The sequence below is a fragment of the Athene cunicularia genome (genome assembly GCF_003259725.1).
Source record: "Athene cunicularia isolate RWA chromosome 1 unlocalized genomic scaffold, athCun1 chr1_part1, whole genome shotgun sequence".
NCBI lineage: Eukaryota > Metazoa > Chordata > Aves > Strigiformes > Strigidae > Athene > Athene cunicularia.
In genome coordinates this window covers 7,802,955-7,823,837 of record NW_020799091.1, presented here as the reverse complement: position 1 = coordinate 7,823,837, position 20,883 = coordinate 7,802,955, and the positions used below count along the sequence as shown (strand labels likewise).

General features: G+C 41.3%; 1 protein-coding gene across 1 annotated transcript in view; it reads left to right on the top strand.

Annotated features, from left to right (window-relative positions):
- The first annotated feature begins 6,666 nt into the window (after window positions 1-6,666).
- Window positions 6,667-20,883, top strand: part of CTSC (cathepsin C) — a 32,859-nt gene continuing 18,642 nt past the window's right edge. The window contains exons 1-3 of the mRNA XM_026854855.1: window positions 6,667-6,736; window positions 8,546-8,856; window positions 14,568-14,613. Of these exons, the coding sequence (XP_026710656.1) occupies window positions 6,667-6,736; window positions 8,546-8,856; window positions 14,568-14,613 (427 nt within the window). The remainder of the gene's footprint in view (window positions 6,737-8,545; window positions 8,857-14,567; window positions 14,614-20,883) is intronic.

Genomic DNA, 20,883 nt, shown 5'->3' with positions numbered 1-20,883 from the left:
TACCGAGAGGAATTGCATTTCTAGCTTAAAACAACTTCACTGAGATGAATCCATCAGTTACAGTAACAACATGGTAACGATGCTTTGTATAAAATGCCTCGTGCAGAGTTTGTAGATAATATACAAGGTGACTGTGAATAATTTGATCTGGACATATGAAACAAAAATAGCAGATCTGCCTGTAGCAACGCTTCTATCTTGTGAAGTTACTTCTTCCCAAGCCAGCTATGACCCTCCAGGGTAAGCAGATTGTAATCAAAGTGACTAGAGACTATAGACATTAGGGGGATGTTCAGGAAAGATGAAAAGTCAGCCAAATAATTATAGCTGTGAGCACTTTTGATTACCCTCCACATGACCAAAATTACATATTCAAAAATCTAGGAACTTGGCCATTGAGTCCCTTACTGCAGTTTTTATCCTGATATTTAGAAAGTGCCTCTTAACTTATTTGGATGACTTTTATACTCTAAAAGTAATAATTTTATTGATGTTATATATATTTTAGATATTATATATAGTAGTATTTCATTTATTTTATATACTTCAATGATTCAGAAATTTAATCATTCCAGAAATTTCATTTTATGGAAACTATTTTATTTTTTTTTTTTACAATTCTGTACTTTAAGAATTCAAAGTATCAGCATTTCCTGCAGAACAGAGTTCCACTTTTCCAGCCATCTATGTTCAAGATTCAAATCATGAATGTTTTGTTTAACCTCCATTGCTATGATAAACTCTATCCAGCTGGCCTTCTGAGTGACAAAAGAAGCTCATAAATACAAGCCAGATGAAGGAAAAATTATGAAAGAGAGAAAACGCTTTCAACCAAGTTTCTTACACCAAAAGTCACAGAACTTTCTCTCTTTTCCAGCCCAACATCTCGGAAAAGTTTATAAACGAACTCCCAAGTCAGTCTCCCCAGTAAAGCATTTGCAAACTCTGCTTGAAACATGATTCATCTCCCAAAGATTATTATGATGTCGTTTTCACATTCTAGCAAAGGGCCTTCTTTTCTTTAGCACTGCAAGATCTCTCAGACAATACAACAACACATTCAACCTGCAAATTGAACAAAACCAGAGGTGAGATGTATGGCTAAAAGCAAAAACTGGTCCAGTTCAAACCTGTGTGCGAAAGAACCAGACTGAAAGTCTCATGTTCTCCCTGTCTTTCAGCACAGATCAACACAAAGTTGTTGGTGGGGAAGGTGTTTGGGGGTTTTCTTTACTGTAGTGTCTGTGCATCTATCTTTAGCACAACGTGAACGCTTACCTCTGGGCTACAATATATGAATGTAAAATATACAGAGCTGGAAGGTAAATCTGTACTTCTCACAAAACATGACAGACAAATTCCTACTGAGGATTTATGGATGACTATTTCCTCGAGGTATATGTGCCTATATCCTGGTCCTTTTCCACCTCATTTTTAAGGGTTTTATGTTAAAAGGCAAAACTTTCAAACTTTAAACAAAAGACTTTTGGATCCAAGCATGTTACTTGTAAATTAATTAATTTGTGAGCCACTGCTTCACAGCATCACAATTAATTGGTGATTATTGCCTAATTTTACAGCTGGGAATCTGAGGCAATGACAGACAAAATTTGAAGGAGAGACAGGAATGGATCCACAAGATCCTACTGTTTAACCACTGTATTGCTTCAAGCTTGATCTGGCCATTCAGCAATTCTAAAATGTACACAAAGATACGATTTGTGCAGGCTGAGGTTCTGCTGATGCCTTTCTCACCTGGCACCTTACTCTATTCTCATCTGGTTTCCTCCGCTACAGATTCTAGGTGAGACCATCTCATCAATAGGATAGATACTATTCTGGCTGAGTGAGCTAGAAATCTAGCAAGAACTGCAAACTCTTTTCATGATAAATTGAACTCTGAATCACCTGTACCTGTAGTGTTGAGAAAAACAGGTCAATATGCTTTGCAACTGATTTTTACCTATATGTTTTGCATTATTAACACACAACAAATAAGTTTACTTTGTAAATCATTTTTTGTTGGGGCTTTCTCGAGGTCGATGTGTTTTAATGTTCAGTGGGTTTTTGTTTGGGTTGAGTTGTGGGGTTTTTTTCAGTCCTCAACACGCAAGAATTGGAATGTATCTAATAAAAATGACCAGCTTCTAGGCATTGGACTCAAATGAAGTATTCAGGGAGAACAATTTTTAAAAGTCAGCAACAAGAAGGGGGCTAATTGGGCCTCTAGGGAAGGTTAAAGGTAAGTTAATCTTTAAAAATGAGACAGAGTCTGATGCAAAGTCATGAAGCTGCCTGACATCAGAAGATAAGATTTTAGCTGCACTTTGTCCTTTCTAGGGGGAAAACTTAGATCTGACAAAAACACGTGATGGAAACTGGTAAGAAAAGAAACATGAGTGAACAATAATATCACCACCTGACTGTAAAACCACCGATTAGGACTTCTCTTGGTTTTTTGCCATGTGTCACTTCTCCATTCTTCTTCTCTGAATTGGGATTGCAGGCCATATGAAGTCAGCTGTAAGACTCCTATTATCAGATAACCAGCACAGCCTCAGGCTTCAAAGTAAGGAAACTTTATCTGTTTACATTTCTTCACAAAATGCTGCTGGTTAATTTTGTATTAGCTGGCTCTGAGTGGTTTCTGTCCACCACATCATTGTCATCATGGTGTTACCAGATACTGCTTGTCTTCCTCACACTAAATCATAAATTAAAAAAAAAAAAAAAAAAAAAAAAAAAAAAAAAAAAAAAAAAAAGTAATCAAAACAGGTTTTGAGTTGATTCAGCAGAAGTAGGACTGTGTGAAGTGTTTTGCTGCCTGGTCCTGTAGTAGCAGAATTAATAATCATGGAATCAGACCTTCAGTGGCAGCCTATGGGACGGATAGTTTGGCAACACAGTTGCTGTATCACTTCTGCATTGCCCACACAGGCTGTTAAAGAGCCTTTGCCCCCTTATTTCCTTATCTTGAATAACTACTTCTGTACACATTAGAAAGAAATATCCTAGAAAACCCCTGGAATAACTCCTGGTATAGTTTTGAAAGCTCCTTGATTAAGCAATTTGCAAACCCTACACCTAGACAAAGGATGACACAGCATCACAGGGTAATGAACCCTGCATCCACCCCATTTTTAAGCACTAAGAGTACATCTGTGCTGCTAAACAGAGTGCCAAAAAGCAACCTGAAATACTGGACCTATATGGTTCTGCACGGCTGATTAGCTCTCTCTCCTCCTGGGTTTTTTTTTGGACCATTCCAACTAGCTCTCCCCATGAAACGTCTGCTGCAGAGAAGACCAACTCCAAACAGTGTGAAAATTAGTTTGTAACTGATAATTGATTTAGCGGTAGACAGTTTAATTTATGCACTCAAGTTAGGCACATGGTCACCCATGTTGACTATAGTCAATAATGACCTCTGAATTCTAGGGACCAGTTACCTCTGATGGTTTCTCCTCCACTGACAAAGGGTGGGAATGTACTTTACATACCTCATTTAAGCACACAAACTCGTAGCTTCCTACAATCTGGCATTCATCATGTTGTTAACAATACATTGACAACAAAATGCATAGGTATCATGTCCCCATTTTGCTAGTTCATCAAAATTATAGGCAGCAAATTCACTAGAGTGGACAAGCAACCAGCTGCCAGCAGTATTACGTTTTGTGTCTTATGATAAGCGTAAGAACGAAGTTCTTCAGTCTAAGTGTATGAGGAGAACCAGTGCAAGGGACTGTTAGAAAGCACTCGCAAAATTTCTGGGAAGGGATGTAAGATACACACTTTCTGCCTGAAGGCAGTGCAGTGCTTATCAGCACTTTTCAAGAGGAAGTGGCTGTTCTCAGGACTGTGAATCAAGAGTTAATCATCCTCCTGAAGTCACAAGGCATTAAGCTGTGGTTTGAATGCCTCAGCTCAGAGATCTTTTCTGAATCCTGGTTGCTAACTGCCTTTGCCTATTTCAAAGTAATTTGACTTAAGGAGTAATATTCGATGTAATTAGATCTATTGATTGTAAATGTAGGGTTAGTAGGATGCATGCATCACTATTTTTTTTTTCTTTTTTGAACAAAACCTGCAAAGCTATCTGAAAAAGAAACACTAACCTATTTATTATATTTGCTCTCTGGTTGCAATTACCTTGCCTCTTTCCCCAGTTCATTACTAAACCTTCATTTTGCAAAGCTACTTTAATAAACCTCTGCTCCTTAATTCCAACTTAAAGCTTACCCCTTGTTCCTTTCTCCAGTCTATTATTACACCACAGTGATCATCAGTGTGAATGAAGGCAGTTGTTCCAAGAAATATTTTATTTGCAGCTAGACTTGTGTATATGCATGAAGCTTTGGTGAATGAATAAATTTCATTATCTTTTATGTTAGCACAGTCAGAAAACAGATGAATGCTGCTTGAAAAACAAATCGGCAACTGCTCAGGCAAATCTACTAACAGTATTGAACAGAGCTGGCTAGTGGAGACACCATGAATGCAGCTTGGCCCTTTGGCTCTCAAAATAAATGTGAGGTATTGTGGATGGGAGATATAGGTAATGGGCTGCATTGCAGTTGGATGACTATGCTTTTGATAAATTAATATACATCTTTGAAGGAGATTTTGGCTCTCAAGTAATAAGAACATTCCTCTATCAATTTTCCCTGTTTGGGACCACCTACAAGAACATCTTTACTCGATAATTACTCCTGAACTCTTGTTTCTCCCCGATGAATCAAAATGTTACAGCACTGCCCAGCTTCACAGATGATGAACTTGTGTGCTTATATATGAGTTGCACCAAGTCACATGTGGAGTCAGTGGCTTAGCCAGACTTCCTTCTTTCACTACCCACTTCCTCCACCCATCCAAATTAAGTGACCTCACTAAATACAAGATTGCCACAGAAGCTAAATGCATCTCTCTGCCAGGTGTGTGTAGCTCTCACTATTGTGAATGAGAATTGCATGAGCACTTCAAAGGAGGAAGAAATCCCCTGAGGTTTTTATCTCAAAATTGTTTTCCAAAACCCAAATTACTCTCTCTGTGTTTCATTACTGCACATTTAATCTGAAAACTAGATCATTTTGACATTAAAGTCTTGGCTGGCAGCTCATTCTTTAGAAAAACATATGCTCATTTTCATTTTTTGAAATAAAATCAGTGCAATATATTTAAACTGAAAACAGTCTTTCCCAGTTGTACCCTGGGTTATGGCATGGTGTTAGTATCCCAGAAGTCAGCAAAACCCGTAACTGGTGATCTGACTCCGGCTCCATGAGAGAAAGACCCAGTAGCAAAGAGACTTCTCAGCAAGGTCCATGAGCTGTAAAACCAGGCAGTCCTCTGACTTTTCCCAAAATGAGATGGCCATAAATTAGCAGGGCAGCAACAGGAAATTTCACACCTTATTGTTTGCACCAGGTATCCAATACCCATGTTGTCTATTGCTTCTGGTTTTGAGCAATAGGGATGTAAAAGCTCAGTAGATTGGTGTTTTATATTCTGTACTGGTGAAAGGAGTAAGCATAGGAGCATCCAGACTGAGAGAGTTTTACCAAATAAGCACTATTTTTCCCCATAAAGTAAAAAAAAACCACTCTACTAAAACAAACATCCACCTTTAACCTTCATGCCAGAGGAAGAGGAATTACTAGAAAAAGAAATAACAATTCAGAGAAGAGGTTAATTACATGCCTTCATGTACTACTAGAAAGAGTTCAGATGCTCTAACATAAACAGCCCAGATTATTCTTCTTTGTGTGCTTTATTTCTAAGTTCACATTCTCTCAAACATCCTGTCAAAATTCAGTCTGAGTAGAAAACCTTTTGGCAAGATTGCATGAAATAAATTCAGAGATTCTGGGAATTTATATTGCTTCAGAATTATTATTTTTTTCTGTGAACATAAATAAAAAGGAAAAGGCTTTCAAGATTAATACTCACAGTGAGATCTTTTACTCTCTGGTAATCAGCCCCTGTTCTTCCACCCCCTCACACCACAAGTGTTAACATCATGTTAATCTAACAGGCTTTGTCCAGCCTGGCTGCTGGGTAAGGACAGCCGCTTCTTGCAAGCCAAGAACGCAAAAGAAGTGGGTGTTACAGGATGAATTGTTGCTTAGTCCCTTTCAGCAGCAGCTCTCTCCGCAGTCAGGGGACAGTATTTTAAACCCCATGCACTCTGCTTTGCCTGAGATTTCTGAACAGTGCTTGGCACCACACTCTGCTTTAGTGTTGTATGAGCCAGGCTTTTCTCACAAAGGAGGGAACAAGAGGACAGCCCAGGTCAGGTAGGGAGAACATATCTCTTCAGCTGGATGCCACAAGACATAAGGAATGCTCTGCTCACATAAACATCGGTGTGCTTCTCAAGGGCTGCTCAGCAATTTGCCTGGAAAACTCAGGAAGTCAGGTATCAAGTCTCATTCAGTATCACTTTAGCATCTTAGTGCTACAGTCTATTAGGCAGAAAAAAAATGCATGGCCTTCTTATTGACTGCTTTAGGAAAACAACCCTCATGGGCTCCCCCTTCTTGAGAAGATGAGTTATACTAAACATTAAAACCACAAAACACGTTTACATCTGTCTGGAAGATTTAAGCTAATCCCAAAGGCTGATGAGTTGCAAATTTTAATGTGAGGTTGGATTGTCTGAGCACCATGGTTTGTGTTCATGAACATGGACCTACAGACACTCCACCAGATGCTTGTGGCAAACCTTCAGCCTTGGGTAACTCACCCTTGCCCTTGTAGCCTCAGCTCAAACTCATATGCCAGGCTGTGATTTTGTGAGGCTGTGCTGCATGTATGATGGACACATGTGTCATATACGCTCTGTCCTGCCAGCTCAGCTGAGATAGCAACTTTAACACCAAAGAGATCTGTCAGAGCCCTGAATTATACCTTTTTTATTTCTTCTCTCAGCTGTTATATGTCCCAATATTTTAGGTAATATATGTACCAATTTTTAGGTAATGAGGTATTCAGTCATTTCAGTTTGCCTGCAGCCTCCAGATTCTGTCAATATATTAATAACCAGTCTTCAAACTTCTTTAAGAGTTACATCTAGAAACAAACTGCTGGTCTTTCTTGTCCTGCCCTTATGGAATTTCCTGGTTTTCTTCATTTTGTGCCTCATGAAACCCCTCAGACTTTAACTCTGTAGCTCTCCTCTGGACAGATGTACTGAGCGGTGGCAATTTAGGCAATTTAGGCAACTTAAGACAGGAGATAAAACCCAACCACCACCCCAAAACTTCAACTGTAAGCTAGCAGCCAGCAAAATTATAGAAGACCAGTAAAGAAAGATTTGATCTAGTGTTGATAATACACTTCCATGTCTTCCGGTTTTGTTTTTTCATGCTTGCTTAAAAACAAAACTCAGAACAAAACCAGTTGCTGCAAAATAAGTGAAAACACTGAATTGAATATCATCCTGGAGAACACAAATTAAATATATTGTGAAACTAGTTATGAGAAAGCCCTTAGTTTGCAATATGCTTGTTTTCTAGACAGGCTCTCGCTCAATCAGTATGTGTCCAACTGGTTAACATATTTCTTTACGATCTTTCTAAAATGAAAGCAAATGCTGGGTTTCACAGTTTTTAGCTTTTAATGCTAATGAGTAGCAAATCATTCCTACTAGGTAAGGGGCAATCACAGGATTGTAAAATCAATCCTGACTGCTTAAATATTCTAATATTTCACATACATGCACGCACCATATTTTTTGATATCTTTTTAGCTTCCAGTTTGCGGTAGGCTTTGATATCATTGCCCACTCAGCAACGGCAGCTTTTTGCTGTGGCGTTCAGTCTGTGCTCAGCAGTGCTTCCCCGGGCAGGGAGGGAGGTAATTGCCCAGAAGAGGAGAGGATGTGAGAGAGGTTGTGAACTGGGGAGGTAGAGAAACAACTAGCAAAGCAAGAACGAGTGCGAAGAGCAAAGAATGGGCACTTCACACTGGGAAAAAGAAGGCTAACTTCTGACTCCTTTTGCAAGTAAGGAAAGAAGCAATATGATCACCATCACTTGACACTTTGGACAGAAGTCTCATTTCTTTTTGTAAAATGAAGTACACAGCCGTATTCACTCCCTTCTGCTACAAAAGCCTTTGAAGAGTCCAGAGGAACTGCGCTTTGCCTCTCCTGTGAATGGGGGAGGACATCCTTGTAGCAGAAATATTGCCCTTGAGCTGGGGGAGATCGGAGTGCTGATTGCAAAACTGCTGCAAGTTCACAGCTGCTGACACTGCTAATCTCAGTACAAACTTCCCAGCTGGGGTTTCTTTCTTCCTTTTACAATGGTATCACATGGAGGTTTAACCTTTTCTTTCTCAAACGCACAAAGCTGCTAGCATTCCCTGTCACACAGAAAATCCTGGCAGCATGGACCTTACAAAGTCCTCTCCACCCCAAGGCCTCAGGCCAACCAAAAGGCAAAGCAGCACACACAAAATAATCCCACCAGGCTGACAGGACGCACCAGAAACCAGGCATTTGTGCAGATCACACATCTCTGCTCTCTTCTGACAACTACAGGCCACTGTATTTCAGCTGAACCTCGATTTATCCAGACCAAGCCTGAGTGCATCCCTCCAGAGAGCTGTGCTTCAGGAGGCAGCCGGACTCCTTGGTGTATGTCAGAGTGCCTGCTGGCTCCACTCCCAACACTGGAGGAAGCTCTCTCCTGCCCACACAATGTCACCAGTGAAGGAGAGCTGATTGTTTTTCCATATCCTCCGGCCATTTCAGGACTGTTTAAAACTCACAAGATCTCTCAGTCTCTTTCTGCATCCAGCCTGCCCCTGAAATTGATATGGGGTAAAGAGATAACTGCAGTTCTAAATCAGGCAAGTATTATATGATCAGGGCTAAATCCTGTGGTTTCATTTCCCCCTTATAGAATTGCAGAAAGATGCTGGGCGAAGCTTTCTCTGTAATGTCATCATTAAAACAGAGGCAAGGCCTTCACAGGGGTGCATGGAACAAGGATGACAAAGGAGATGTTCAGGCTGGATATTAGGACAAGTTTTTTCACCATGAGAAGAGTCAGGCAGTGGGACCGCGGCCCAGACAGTTTCTACACTCTCTGTCCTTGCAGGTTTTCAAGACCCAGGTGGATAAAGCCCTGAGCAATATGACCTCATTCAGAGCTGATCCTGCTTTGGCCAGGTGCTTGGAGTAAAGATGCCCTTCCTACTCCCTACTCCCTTGGAGTAGAGTCCTTCCCAACCTGAATCATCCCATGATCCTACACACTTTGAACCTCTTCTTTTCCAGGCGGATGGATGACAAGTCCCCAAGTCCTGTTCATCAAAGCCTGCGATCTTCCTGCTCCATACTGTTGCTCAGAAAGATGAGCTTCCCTGTGCAGGGACTTGGTCTCCTGCTCCTGCAGGAGCCTATTGTCAGAGACTTTCCTCACTACCCAAAGAATCTTGGGGAGACCATGGTGTTGAAACACAGAGCTGAGTAAATGTGTGCTAGAATTTATTTTGTCTGATATATTTGGGAAGAAAGAGAGAACAAGGAGAAGCCAACTTAGTCCAAGCCTTCACAACCCCTAGAGCCAACGACTTCAGAAGTCAGCAAAAGATTTCAGGAGAGGAGGAAAAGTGGGACACAACCTCTCCTTGCTTTCTGTGTTTCTCTAGAAAGAGACTCACTGCTCCCACAGATAGAAGGAGCTTTGGGTCACAACTGCAAAATGCACAGATGCAATCCTTATGCATGTGAGAATGCAAGCATTGTTCTGAGGCGGCGAACATACATATGTTTATCAAGGAGGTGCGTCCTTGTATACACATAATTTGTGAGCAGATCTTTACTGCTCTTTAACAATATCTTATCCATCAAAATAGTAAAAAGCCCAGTGAGGAATACTCAGCACCCTAAATGGCCATTTCTGAAATACATCCTGTTGGGCCTTACATCACTTTAACTGAGAAATTACATCTATTACATGTGAACTTCTAGCCACTGTCTTGAAATGAACGATGAGGTAGACAGTCCATCTTCTAAGGACATTCAACCTTTCTACCCTATCTAGACATGTTTGACCCCATTGTGACTTGCGGAAACACAACTCCACAATCTCTAAGGTCATAAAGTCGGTATGTTTATTCAGCGCTGAGGCACACGGGGGATCGTTCCACCACAAACGTGTGCACCTCTCATGGCACCTTGTCTTGGCTTTATGCTACAAAGCATCACATATTCATAATACACCTATACATATGCATAACCTACCCCTGCTTCGTATTATAATGAGCTTGAAAGTCTTTTTTGTATGTTCCACCCCGGTCTCCTCCTAGTTGTGTCTGTGCAGTGTGTCCCAGTGGTTGTGGGCTGGGGTCGCAGAGATGAAGTAGCTCCTCTTTCTCACTGTTGAACTTTTTACCTCAGTTTCTTGCGCAGTCTCTGTAGCCTCCTGGACTCAGGCCGGACCATAGGGTTAGTTTTGACCAGCTTTTAGGGCTGTCTTCCTATTCCATCATGAAGTGTTCCCTCACAGCTTCTATTAATCAAGGTTTCCATATTGTTCTGCTCTCTGGTCCATCAACTATGATCTATTATCCTATTTAATCTTAGTTATCTTTTAACTAACGGGCCTCTAGTCCCTAGCCTGATCTCTAAGTCTTCCATCTTTATCTCTAAACTAAATGATACCTTCATTTCTTGAGCACCTAATTTCTATATCCTATTTTAATTTCCTAGCTCCTCATCTCAGTTGCTGTATGTGTGCTGTGCTGAGAAATGGAAGACACCTGATTTAAACGCAAGATTAGCTAACTGCAGCAAAAGCATGGGAGCAGAGGTGAAAAGGCCGCCTTCACCTGCTGCAGAGCAGAGCAGTGTGACCACCAGCCCTGTGCCTGGGCCAGTCCCTGTGCCCTGTGTGCATGTCCCCTGTGCTGCCTTGTGGCTGCTGTCAAGCAGGAGTCCAAGATGGTGACAACAATTCAGGCTGCATGTCCCACAGCTCTGGCACACTGGCTATGAAGCACTGTGTGTGCAGCACTGTTTTGTTAGTACCTTCTTGAGTAGGTGTTGATATTGCCTTGAGCAGGTGCTAAGGAGTATTTAGCAGGTGAAAGGAGACAAGGGTGTTTTTTTTTTTCTCTCAGTCTGAGGGGTGTTAGCTTTATTACAATTTGTTCTAAATGACACCAAAATCTGAAAGTGCCCTTTCAACAGTCATTCAGCATCACAAAAGAAAGTTGTTTTCATGTGCTCTGAGCAGGCTTTTTTAGCAATATCATAGGCTATCTGGGGAGAATGACTGATTCATACTACTTCAGTGACCAGGAAACCAGAGGGGGATTTTGATGTACACAGTGCAAATCAGAAGTTATGTCCACAACATTTAAACAAGGCTTGGTTTCATCAGTACTCAAAACAAAAATCCCCATGCTTCATAAAATAGTGTCATGTTCAGAAAGGGACCTTTTCCACTGCTGTACTCATGTGTGCCAAAATCAGTTGTGGCTGTTATAAACAGACAAAGCCAATTTTTATAAAAATATATAGTTTTATTTGGGTTCAATCGATTTAGGGTGGGAAGCAATAGGCAAAGCAGCGCTGGGTGCATGGAGAGCCGCAGCTCTGCCACACGCACGCCGAGTTCCAAATCCAGCGTTTTTTATACTCTTGTGCCACCGTCTTTAAACCAATCTCCTCCCGTCAGATAGTTGTCCTGCTCTTTTCCATTGGGTCATTTGGGTTGCTGGCATGCATGTCCTGCTCCTACTGGGTCTTTTGAAAGTCTCAAAGCCTTGGTCTCCTGGCGCACTTTTCTCCTATTGGATCTTTTAAAAGCCTCATGATCTCATCCTTTTGTCGGGCTTTTCTTCAAACAGCAGTTACATATCAGCTCTAGGGGTGGTTTCCGAGACACGGTTACATTGCTCCAATCTGAATGGCCCAGTTTACATTTAATTGTTCAACATTTACAGATCATTCAAGTGTATCCTACCCACCTTGCCCAACCTAGCAAATGTTACAATAGTTTATTAAAGCACCCACCCTGCTTAACTTAGCAAATTACATGGCTTTGGAATTACCATATGGAAGTCATCATTATTTTCAGTAACTATGCATCAAGTGATATCTGATGCAAGCCTGGAAGGTGTTTTTGACAGTGTCTTTCTCGGGTTTCTGTGATGGTGAGTACTTTGGGATTTCAAAAATGTATTCTGCATTTTTAACTTCTCATGCAAAGTGTCCTTGTACTGTAAGGCAGGGTGAGAAGATGGAGTTATACTGTCTCTTAAACAGGTGGGACAGACCCTGCTCCTGATTGCAGCTTCGTGTGCAGTTTCGTGCATCTGTTGATACTCATGTAAAATGGTGGGTAGATGCAAAGCAAATGTACTGGGATATGGCTCAGTGCTTCAGGCCTCATTCCTCTCCTCCCATCTCAACACTGCTGTTTTAGAAACTAGGGCTACTGTAAATAAATGTAACCTCCCCATGAGAGCACCATCGCACACCTCTCTGGAGGACACTGTGGGGTTTCTGCTATGTGGTGCCATGCAAAGCCCCTACTGAATGTGAATCAACGCAGGAATGTTATCACTATGAAAACAATCAGGTCTGCAGGGCTAAACGCTGAAGAAAATGTGGATTTTCAGTCTTACAGGTCTCTTTTCCCTGCTTTGGCATTTGTAAACTTACCTGAGGGTATCCAATAAACCAAACTCTTTAAATAATGCATTGTTTATAGTGCAACAGTACCTAGGAGTTGTAGGACTCTACTGGGGTAGTTCCTGTACAAACCCAAAATAAACAGGTTACTCCTAACCCTTGTGCTCTATCTCCCTGTGATTATCCATGTGCTAGACAAGACAATAACCAGAGACAATAGACAGGGAGTATAAACAAAGACAGAGTGAGAAATTAGCCCTCAGCTTCTTACCCGAAGTGGAGTGAAGCAATCCTAAGGTTAATGCAAGCGAGCCCTGCAGCTCTGTAATAGGTCTGATATTGCTTCCAATAAAGTAAAAATTGCTTGCAAGAGGGAACGAGCCGAGGAGAATCACAGTGGAAATGAGAAAGGAAAACTGAGAATTTCAAGCTGAAGAAAAAAAAATAAATAAAAAAAAAGAAAAAAAAAAAAAAAAAAAAAAAAAAAACCCAAAAAAAAAAAAAAAAAAAAAGAAAAAAACCCAAACAAAACCAGGAAACAAAGTACACTGGGCAAAAGAGGGAGAAAAAATAGAGATGGTAGTTTTATAATTTTTAAGGCTCAGATGATTCTGACATGTGACTCAAAATACTGGCAGAAAATTAGATTTTAAAAACATTTTTTTTTCCTTTGTTTCTAAAAAAGCAACTGAAAAAAAGGCAGAGGTCTAGTTCAGTGTGGGCAGTACATCTGTTTTGTGGTGATTAAGACATATCTGCTGCATTACAGATAAGTGAGGGTTCACAGCACATCCCCCCGCTTTTGACATGGTACCGCTTCCACCTGTGTGAAGTGGCTAGCACTTGACATGAGTTGGAAAAGAGGCTCAAATTTGGAGCCCTGGAGCCTCCTTTGTTCCATCACTGCTCCCTCCTCCCCTGACTAATTAACACTGTTGATTTTAACAAACAGGCTTTCTGTGCTTGTGTGCTGTATTTTGTGTTTATGACAACTTCAGTCAGCGCACACCACCTTTGCCTCCCTTTAGCTATCTCACGTCATCCAATGGAGGTGTGCCAATTCAGAGCATCACAAGACAGCTCATTCTTGAAATTTTGCATTTAAAAGAAGTCAAAGCATCCCTATTCATGTGGATGATGTCCAAAATCTTGTGTATTTGCATGCTAGTGTTCCGAAGACATTTGTGGCACAATTTCAGATCACTGACGTGTTTTAAGGCATCTCAAAATAGGTGCAAATTCCTTCTAAGCATCTTGGACATAACATTTTTTTAACAACATTTTAGAAGATTACATTTGAAAATTATGGGAATATTTCCTTTTTTCTAAGAAAGATGAATGAATAATCACTGAATGACTTGCTGCAAGTTTCTCGAATGTATTCATAGCTAAAAGTCTCATGTTTAAAGATGAGGTAGATTCAAGACAACTAACTCAGTGGCTTTATAGATTAAAACCAGAAGCAGCAGCTTCTGACACTCAATTTATCCTATTAAAGACAACAATAACTCAGTTAAGATTTTCTCTGAAGAGAAACTTTGGTCTCTTTCAAGAAAGAAAATGTTCAGCTATTGAATAACAGATATGAACAGCCTAGTGTTGTTATTTTCATAGTTTAGCATCATTCAGAAGACAGGCAATTTTAAATCTGGTGGCATATTACAGTAAGATTCTTTAGGTTCCCACTGTGGGAAACACTGTGGGAAACACTGGGAAAGAAAGAGGCTCCTTCAAAAGGCAATTCAAAACAGGAGTCTAAATTAGGCTCTTTAAAGTACTCTTAATGTGGTTTGTATACATGCCTACTTATTCTTGCAGAACTGTAGGACTGGAGATGTGCCTCTGGGTCTCAGAGCTCAGTCTGGGCTGTGGCAAACATGGCACTCTGTAATCCTTCACTCTACTTCACCCTAAGGCACTCCGGTTCCCCCCCTTCTGTGGGATAACCCAACTGCTGCCAGGTTAGGAGCCTTCTGATGTCCAGACTCAGTGTTGACCTGGCCAGGATGCCCATCTGCTGCTCTGCCAGCAGCCATTTGGCTTCAGGTTACACACATCCTTGACTCTGGTGTCACCTCCCCCTGTGCATTAATAACCAGCACCCGTGTGTCCTGCATTTTATAATGGCCTGGGTGCAAGGAGTGAATGGCAGAGCTGATAATAAGCTTATTTATATCCTTTAAATGGAGACAAGCAAAGTGCACCTGCAAAACCTGCAATTTGGATTGAAGTCTGATTGCATCTGTGTCTCAAAAGAGTTGAGGAACAGCCTCAGATAAAAAGCTTTAAATTTTGTATGTAAAACAAAGTGAAAGAGGAAGAATCCAAGACAGACTCCATTTTTTTTATGGCCCTGGTGTCAAAGGAGTAAAAACCAATTAGAGACTGAAGCTGGTGATAAACAAGGAGGCAATTACAGAAAGTTTTCTGGATAAGACATTTTTTTCTGCCAACCTTCAGGTTTGATGGAAAAATTGAATGTTTTGGGTTGGCAGCATTTCAGAAAAAGTGCTACAAACTGACAAGCTCTTGACACACTTTAAAATGCATCAGTTGTATAAACCACAAGGCAGCTTGGAGTAACAAGCAAAGAAATAAAAGAAAAAAGAATAAATAAATTAAATTTAAAAAAAAAAAAAAAAGCATCCAGTGTTTGAATTTAAAACTCAGGGTGGAAAAACAATAATGACTATTTGAGGTCGCACCACACAGCTGCATATGTGTATTCACCCTATGTAGCCCCATTTTAAAACTAGGCAGGACATTAAAGGCAGGACATTAGCTGAGTTATAGGTAGTAATAATAGAAAGGATTTCTGCTAAGTACTTATATTGCAAATAACCTTTGGGTTTTCATTCTTTCTCAAATAGGAGCATACCTGATATAGTACTGGAAGGTTTCTTGTGGTCTGCAGGGAGCAATAAGTAGCAATAAACAAAGCAGCTTTGGTACTTGAATGGGAATTTACCTTGTTTGGTCTCAGTTTAGTGGCTGATAAACACAGGAATGATTTATGGGTGCCTCCAGTTCACCAGCTCCTACCAAGCAGTAATGGGCTGCAGTGCATTGGAAATACTTTTCCACCTGCCAAGTAAATGTTCTCCACAGACCGTAGCACCCCTTGCTGCACCGAACATGTCTTTGTCACCAGTTTCTGAAGGAGGGCAAGCACCAGTAACAGCCTTCTGGATGACTGAAGCTCCCAGAAGCTACATGGGTGCATGCATGCACAGAGGATCTCTGTGCTATGACCATATTTTGCATCACTGTGATTGAGGCAGCGCTCAAGTCCACGGCACAAAACTATTATATTCGCTGTTAGGAATTGGGGGGAAAAAAAAGCCAGAGAAGTTAAATTAATTTAGTGTCCTGCAAGTTGATGTTACAGTATGTGGGTCAGGTGCAAAATTGGATGGCCATGGAAAGTAGCTGGTTATTTTAATAGAATCTTAATCAACAGGAAGTTAACATTGTTATTTTAATAGTCATGACAATAACCAAAGTAATAGTTTCCAGGAAGCCTCCACCCAAATTTCCTAACTTTCTAAATAGGAGTGTAAATTCAACATCATTTAAATTAAGACATGTTTTTCCAGGAACAAGGGATTTATAGTTGTACACACACAAACACACACACACACACACACATACACACACACGCTATTCAGTCAAGTATTCTGTGTATCATCTTTCAGAAAAAGTTGGCAGAAAAAATAGGTCATCGGTGAACAAAAGCCAGGCAAACTAACTGAAAGGTGATATTTATATTTGACTTATGGGATCAGATTCCACTAAGATTTCCGACCTTGCAGTGTGCTATAGGAAAAAACAGCCCCCACACATGTCCTGTTTCAACAGCAACTGCACTGAACACTGTTCCCCCAGCCTCCAGCTACTCCCAGCCCTGTGCTTCAGCAAGCTGGACTTCCATGTGGATGAACACAACCAGTTTGGAATTGGTCCAAACCAACTAAAGCCCAAACTTAGTGAATTGATCTGAATTAAAGATATCCTCCCATTCCCCTTTCTTCACCCTTTTTTTTTTCCAGGTTTTTTATTCAGGTCTATAATTTTCCCCGTGCATCTCACTATGCTGCACTGCAGACAGGTGTGTTAGTGCATCTGGGAGGAATGATGTTCTCAGTAAGAGAACCCCCCATGATCATTACACTGCAGACTCAGACTGTGCTTAAATCCCACCCTAATACTATTTATCATTGCTATGATTATTATTATTTAGGCCTTGGACAGTGGTAGCACTTTAGAAAGTTTTGCCCACTAGAGCAAATAAAGAAAATCATAAAGGAACACTGAAAGAATCTGAGGAAATACACTGATTGTTTCTAAAAAGAATACTTTAAGTAGAATTCTTCCACATTGCTTTTGCCAAAACCAGATTTCTGAAAAACAAGTTCTTTCCCAGACAGCTACAAGCTTCAGTCATTAATTTAGATCTCCCAGGCAAAGTGCCGGACATCAAGCTGTACATACACACATGATAAACCATCCTGATTGTTCTGTTCACAGAATCAATTCCCATAATTGCTAGCAACCGAGTTGTTCCATATAGCAAATGTCCTCCCTTAAAACCCCCCAAGTTTATAGGTGCAACAAATGAATACATATTAGCCACCCCCTCCTAAAAACCTCCAGAAGCAAGGCTCTGCAGTTTCACTGTGAAGTAAACAGGATGAGTTCCATCATGCATAAAAAGATATAGTGCTAAGCTAGCGTAAGTACCCTGCAGTAAAACAAACAAACAAAAAAAGTTAAATTTTATAGTGAGATAATGGCCATGAATGAATTAATGCTCTGAAAAAATAAGTCTTTGAGTACAGCTCTTCACTTTTTAAAGGCATGTAATTAGGACATTCCTTTTGCAGAGAGCCATCTGCAGAACAGCAACAACTGCCTCAGTAAGGAGTTATTTTCAGACCCTACACAGGACCATAAAAATGTCTGTATTCTTGCACCTTTCCAAAACAGGTAAAGGCAGTCCTCAGTTATGCTTAGGTCCTGTATTTTTAAAAATTATTTCCATTATACTGTGTTAACTGCTTCATCAGCAGTGGGGGTGATGATACACTGATAAAAGGGCAGCAGGGTTTGTAAGCAGATACCATTTTTTTATTAGATACATCTGAAATAAGTGGATAGCTTTTGTGCCAAGTGTCCTTTCTGCAGTTCAGTTTTCCCTAAAATTAGCTTTCAGTGAAGCACTCCAGGCACGTATTCTTTGTGTTGTCTCCTTTAAAGTTGTAGATGGCTCATTACCACTCAGGTCATGGTTAGCTCCCAGACTGGGAAACTGACCTGCCTGAATAACAACCACCCCTGGGGTTTTTGCTCCCAACATTATTTTCAGCCAGCTCATTTCCTCACACCACCTTACAGTCACACACCACGTCTACTTGTACAGGCAGTGACAGGTGAAAGTGGCCAGGATTGGGACAGGCTAGAAATAAACACTTTATTTGACATTATTTGCCAAAATTCCTATTATAAGCATTCAACAGCTAATCTTCACATCCGTTGTCACTGAAGGAAAATCTCCGTTTTTCTCCATGCAATTGCTGCTGGCTGTGCCGATCCCTGAACTAGCTCTGGTGAACACTGGATCCTTTGCTGAGCTCATTCAACTCGCCAACCCAGCAGAAAGCTATTAACTTTCTGGAGGATTTTCACCATTTATTTTTTGAGGGGATTTCCCCCCCATGACGGTGACTTCAGTTACCCTACAAGAGACCAGTGCCTACAATATCAATCAGGTTATTAGCCCAACACTCCCCTTGGGGACAATGAGCCACCACACTGACTTGGTCCTTCCTTGTGTGACTTTGCCCTTGGTCTTAGGAGCTATGTAAAACACTGATAAAACACAGTTTAAGGAGGTTTTTTAAGATATTTGATAACATTTTGGTTTCAAGGAAGCAGGTAACAGCTTACCCCAGTGTAAAGATAAAGGACAAGTCTGTCGTGTCCTATGTGTCTCACACACGTAGTGGTGCTAATTTAAGGCTGTATTTCACTGACAAACCCAGGTATGTCAGTGCTTGTGAGCCAGGGAGGTTTTACAACGCAAGTAATTAACTCAGAATTACTACCAGAGACAAGGCACAGGGAGTTTTTAGCTTGCTTGAACAGGTAAAATAAACTACAGCTGAAGAGCAGAACCATAGTGAACTCAGCAGACCAGACTGAACTTAAACCACCTCTGCCTGGTGTTAGTGATGATACAACCCCATTATGTAAAATACAGCTCTATTTGCGATAATCTATTGTGACTCTAACGCAATTAAGAGAAACCCATATGTTTTTGCCCAATGACAGCCTGCAGTGTCTACAAACTGATACTGAAAATTGAGGTTCAAAGCACAGTAAAATGCAAAAAAGCAGGATCACCTAACAGACGTCATGGGGATGAGATGAAGATACCACAGACATTTTCTGTTCCTGCATATAAAACATAAAGAACTGTAACACAGACTTTTTACTAAGGTCACTGGTAACTTTTGGGTTGCTTTTGTAAAGTGTGGAGACCAAAAAAAAAAATCTTGTTGGTAAAGAAAGGAGACAGGATGATGCTGTGTAGCCACATCTAATTAGAAAGACTTGATCAGGAATGGCAAGGCACATGCACTTGGCAGGCAAATCCAGCAAAATGTAGCTGCCTTTAGGAAAAAAATCCCTAGAAGTTTTTTTTAATGCTCATAACAACACTATTGGCCAACACAGTCTTAATGAACCGAAAAAGCATTTATTTTCTTGTCTGTAACACAGAGGAAATTCTTCTTTTCCTAACAAGTCAGTGCTTCAGGATCCTTAAAAGACTGTCCTAAAACAAGTGAAGTATATTATCTCTTTGTAGGGCTGAGTAAGAGCATCTATTAGCTGGTTGCTCTAAGAATCAGCAACAAAATGTCAAATTAATCCTTCCCCAAAAGGTTGAGAGGATGGCATAAAAGCAAAGTGATGGTGATAAAATAAAATATTACTTAAATAAAATTTACTGACATAATTCCTAATCTGATTTAAATCAACACAAAAATAAATTAGGACACTTACAGTTTAAAGCCAGTTTAGCTCATAAGTGAGTTAGTTAAAGCCAAACTGTTGAAATCTGTAATGAGAGTATCAGCATGTAGATTTATGTCAGTTTAACAAGATTATTTAAAATTTATATCCATAGTTAAGCTAGTGCATCATTTTCACAGATAACATAGTACTATACGCATTTATTGTTCCCCTGAAAGGGGTTATTTTTTATATAAGTATTTTTTTACATTAGGGTACTTTTACTCATTAGTAACTAGTCTTTTAGCCTTCTTGATTGTATATATAACTTTGAGGATGTGAAAGCATGCATGTTGAACAAACACCACTTCCCTGCACACTCAGAAGTGCACGATTCGGTGGAGACATCTCTACCCTTTGACAATACCCGTCCTCTGCGAACAGTTCGGTTGTTGGACATGCAAGATGTTTCACGTCACTAAAGCTTCCACCTCTGGGAGGAATTTTCTGCGCTTTTTGCTGACTGCTGCTGTGTACAAAGGGTCCCAGGGCACAGGTTTTTGGGGCTCGCACTCTGTGCAGGACCAGCGCCGCACGGTTTCCTGGCCATGACGGGTGGCTGCTGCTGCAGAAACTCTGAGACACTTTGTGCCGCTAAACCCGTGGCCTTGTCCTCCGCAGCTGCAAGGCACTTGCCTCAAGTAACAGCAGGGACCAGCCCCGCTGGCCTGCCCCTCTCTGCAGGGGACTTCGGGTGTGGAGCCCCGGAGTTGGGTAGCAGGGCAGGGGGTCTGGGCAGGGGGCTGCCCTTCTGGGGGAGAAGGATGCCCTTTGGCGAGGTGGATGGGCCTTGGGGAGGAGGATGCCCTCTGGGGAGGAGGACTCCCATCTGTCCCTTGCAGGAGAGGGTGCCCTCTGGGGAGAAGGTCACCCTCTGGGGAGAAGGCACTTTGGGGAAGAGGATGCCCTTTTGGGGAGCAGGACATCTTTTGGGGTCGGGGAAGCCTTTCGGTGAGGAGGTCGCCCTTCGTGGGGGAGGTTTTCTTTTGGGGAGGCAGGCGCCCTTTGGAGCACAGGACGACCTTTGGGAAGGACACTGGGGAGGAGCAGGTCTGTGCGAGCTGGGTGAGGATCCCTCTCCTAGTCGAGCCCCGGGGGGGGTCACCGCCTTGCCCAGCGGGAAGCGCGCCGCACAACCCGGCCTTCCCCCACCCCCG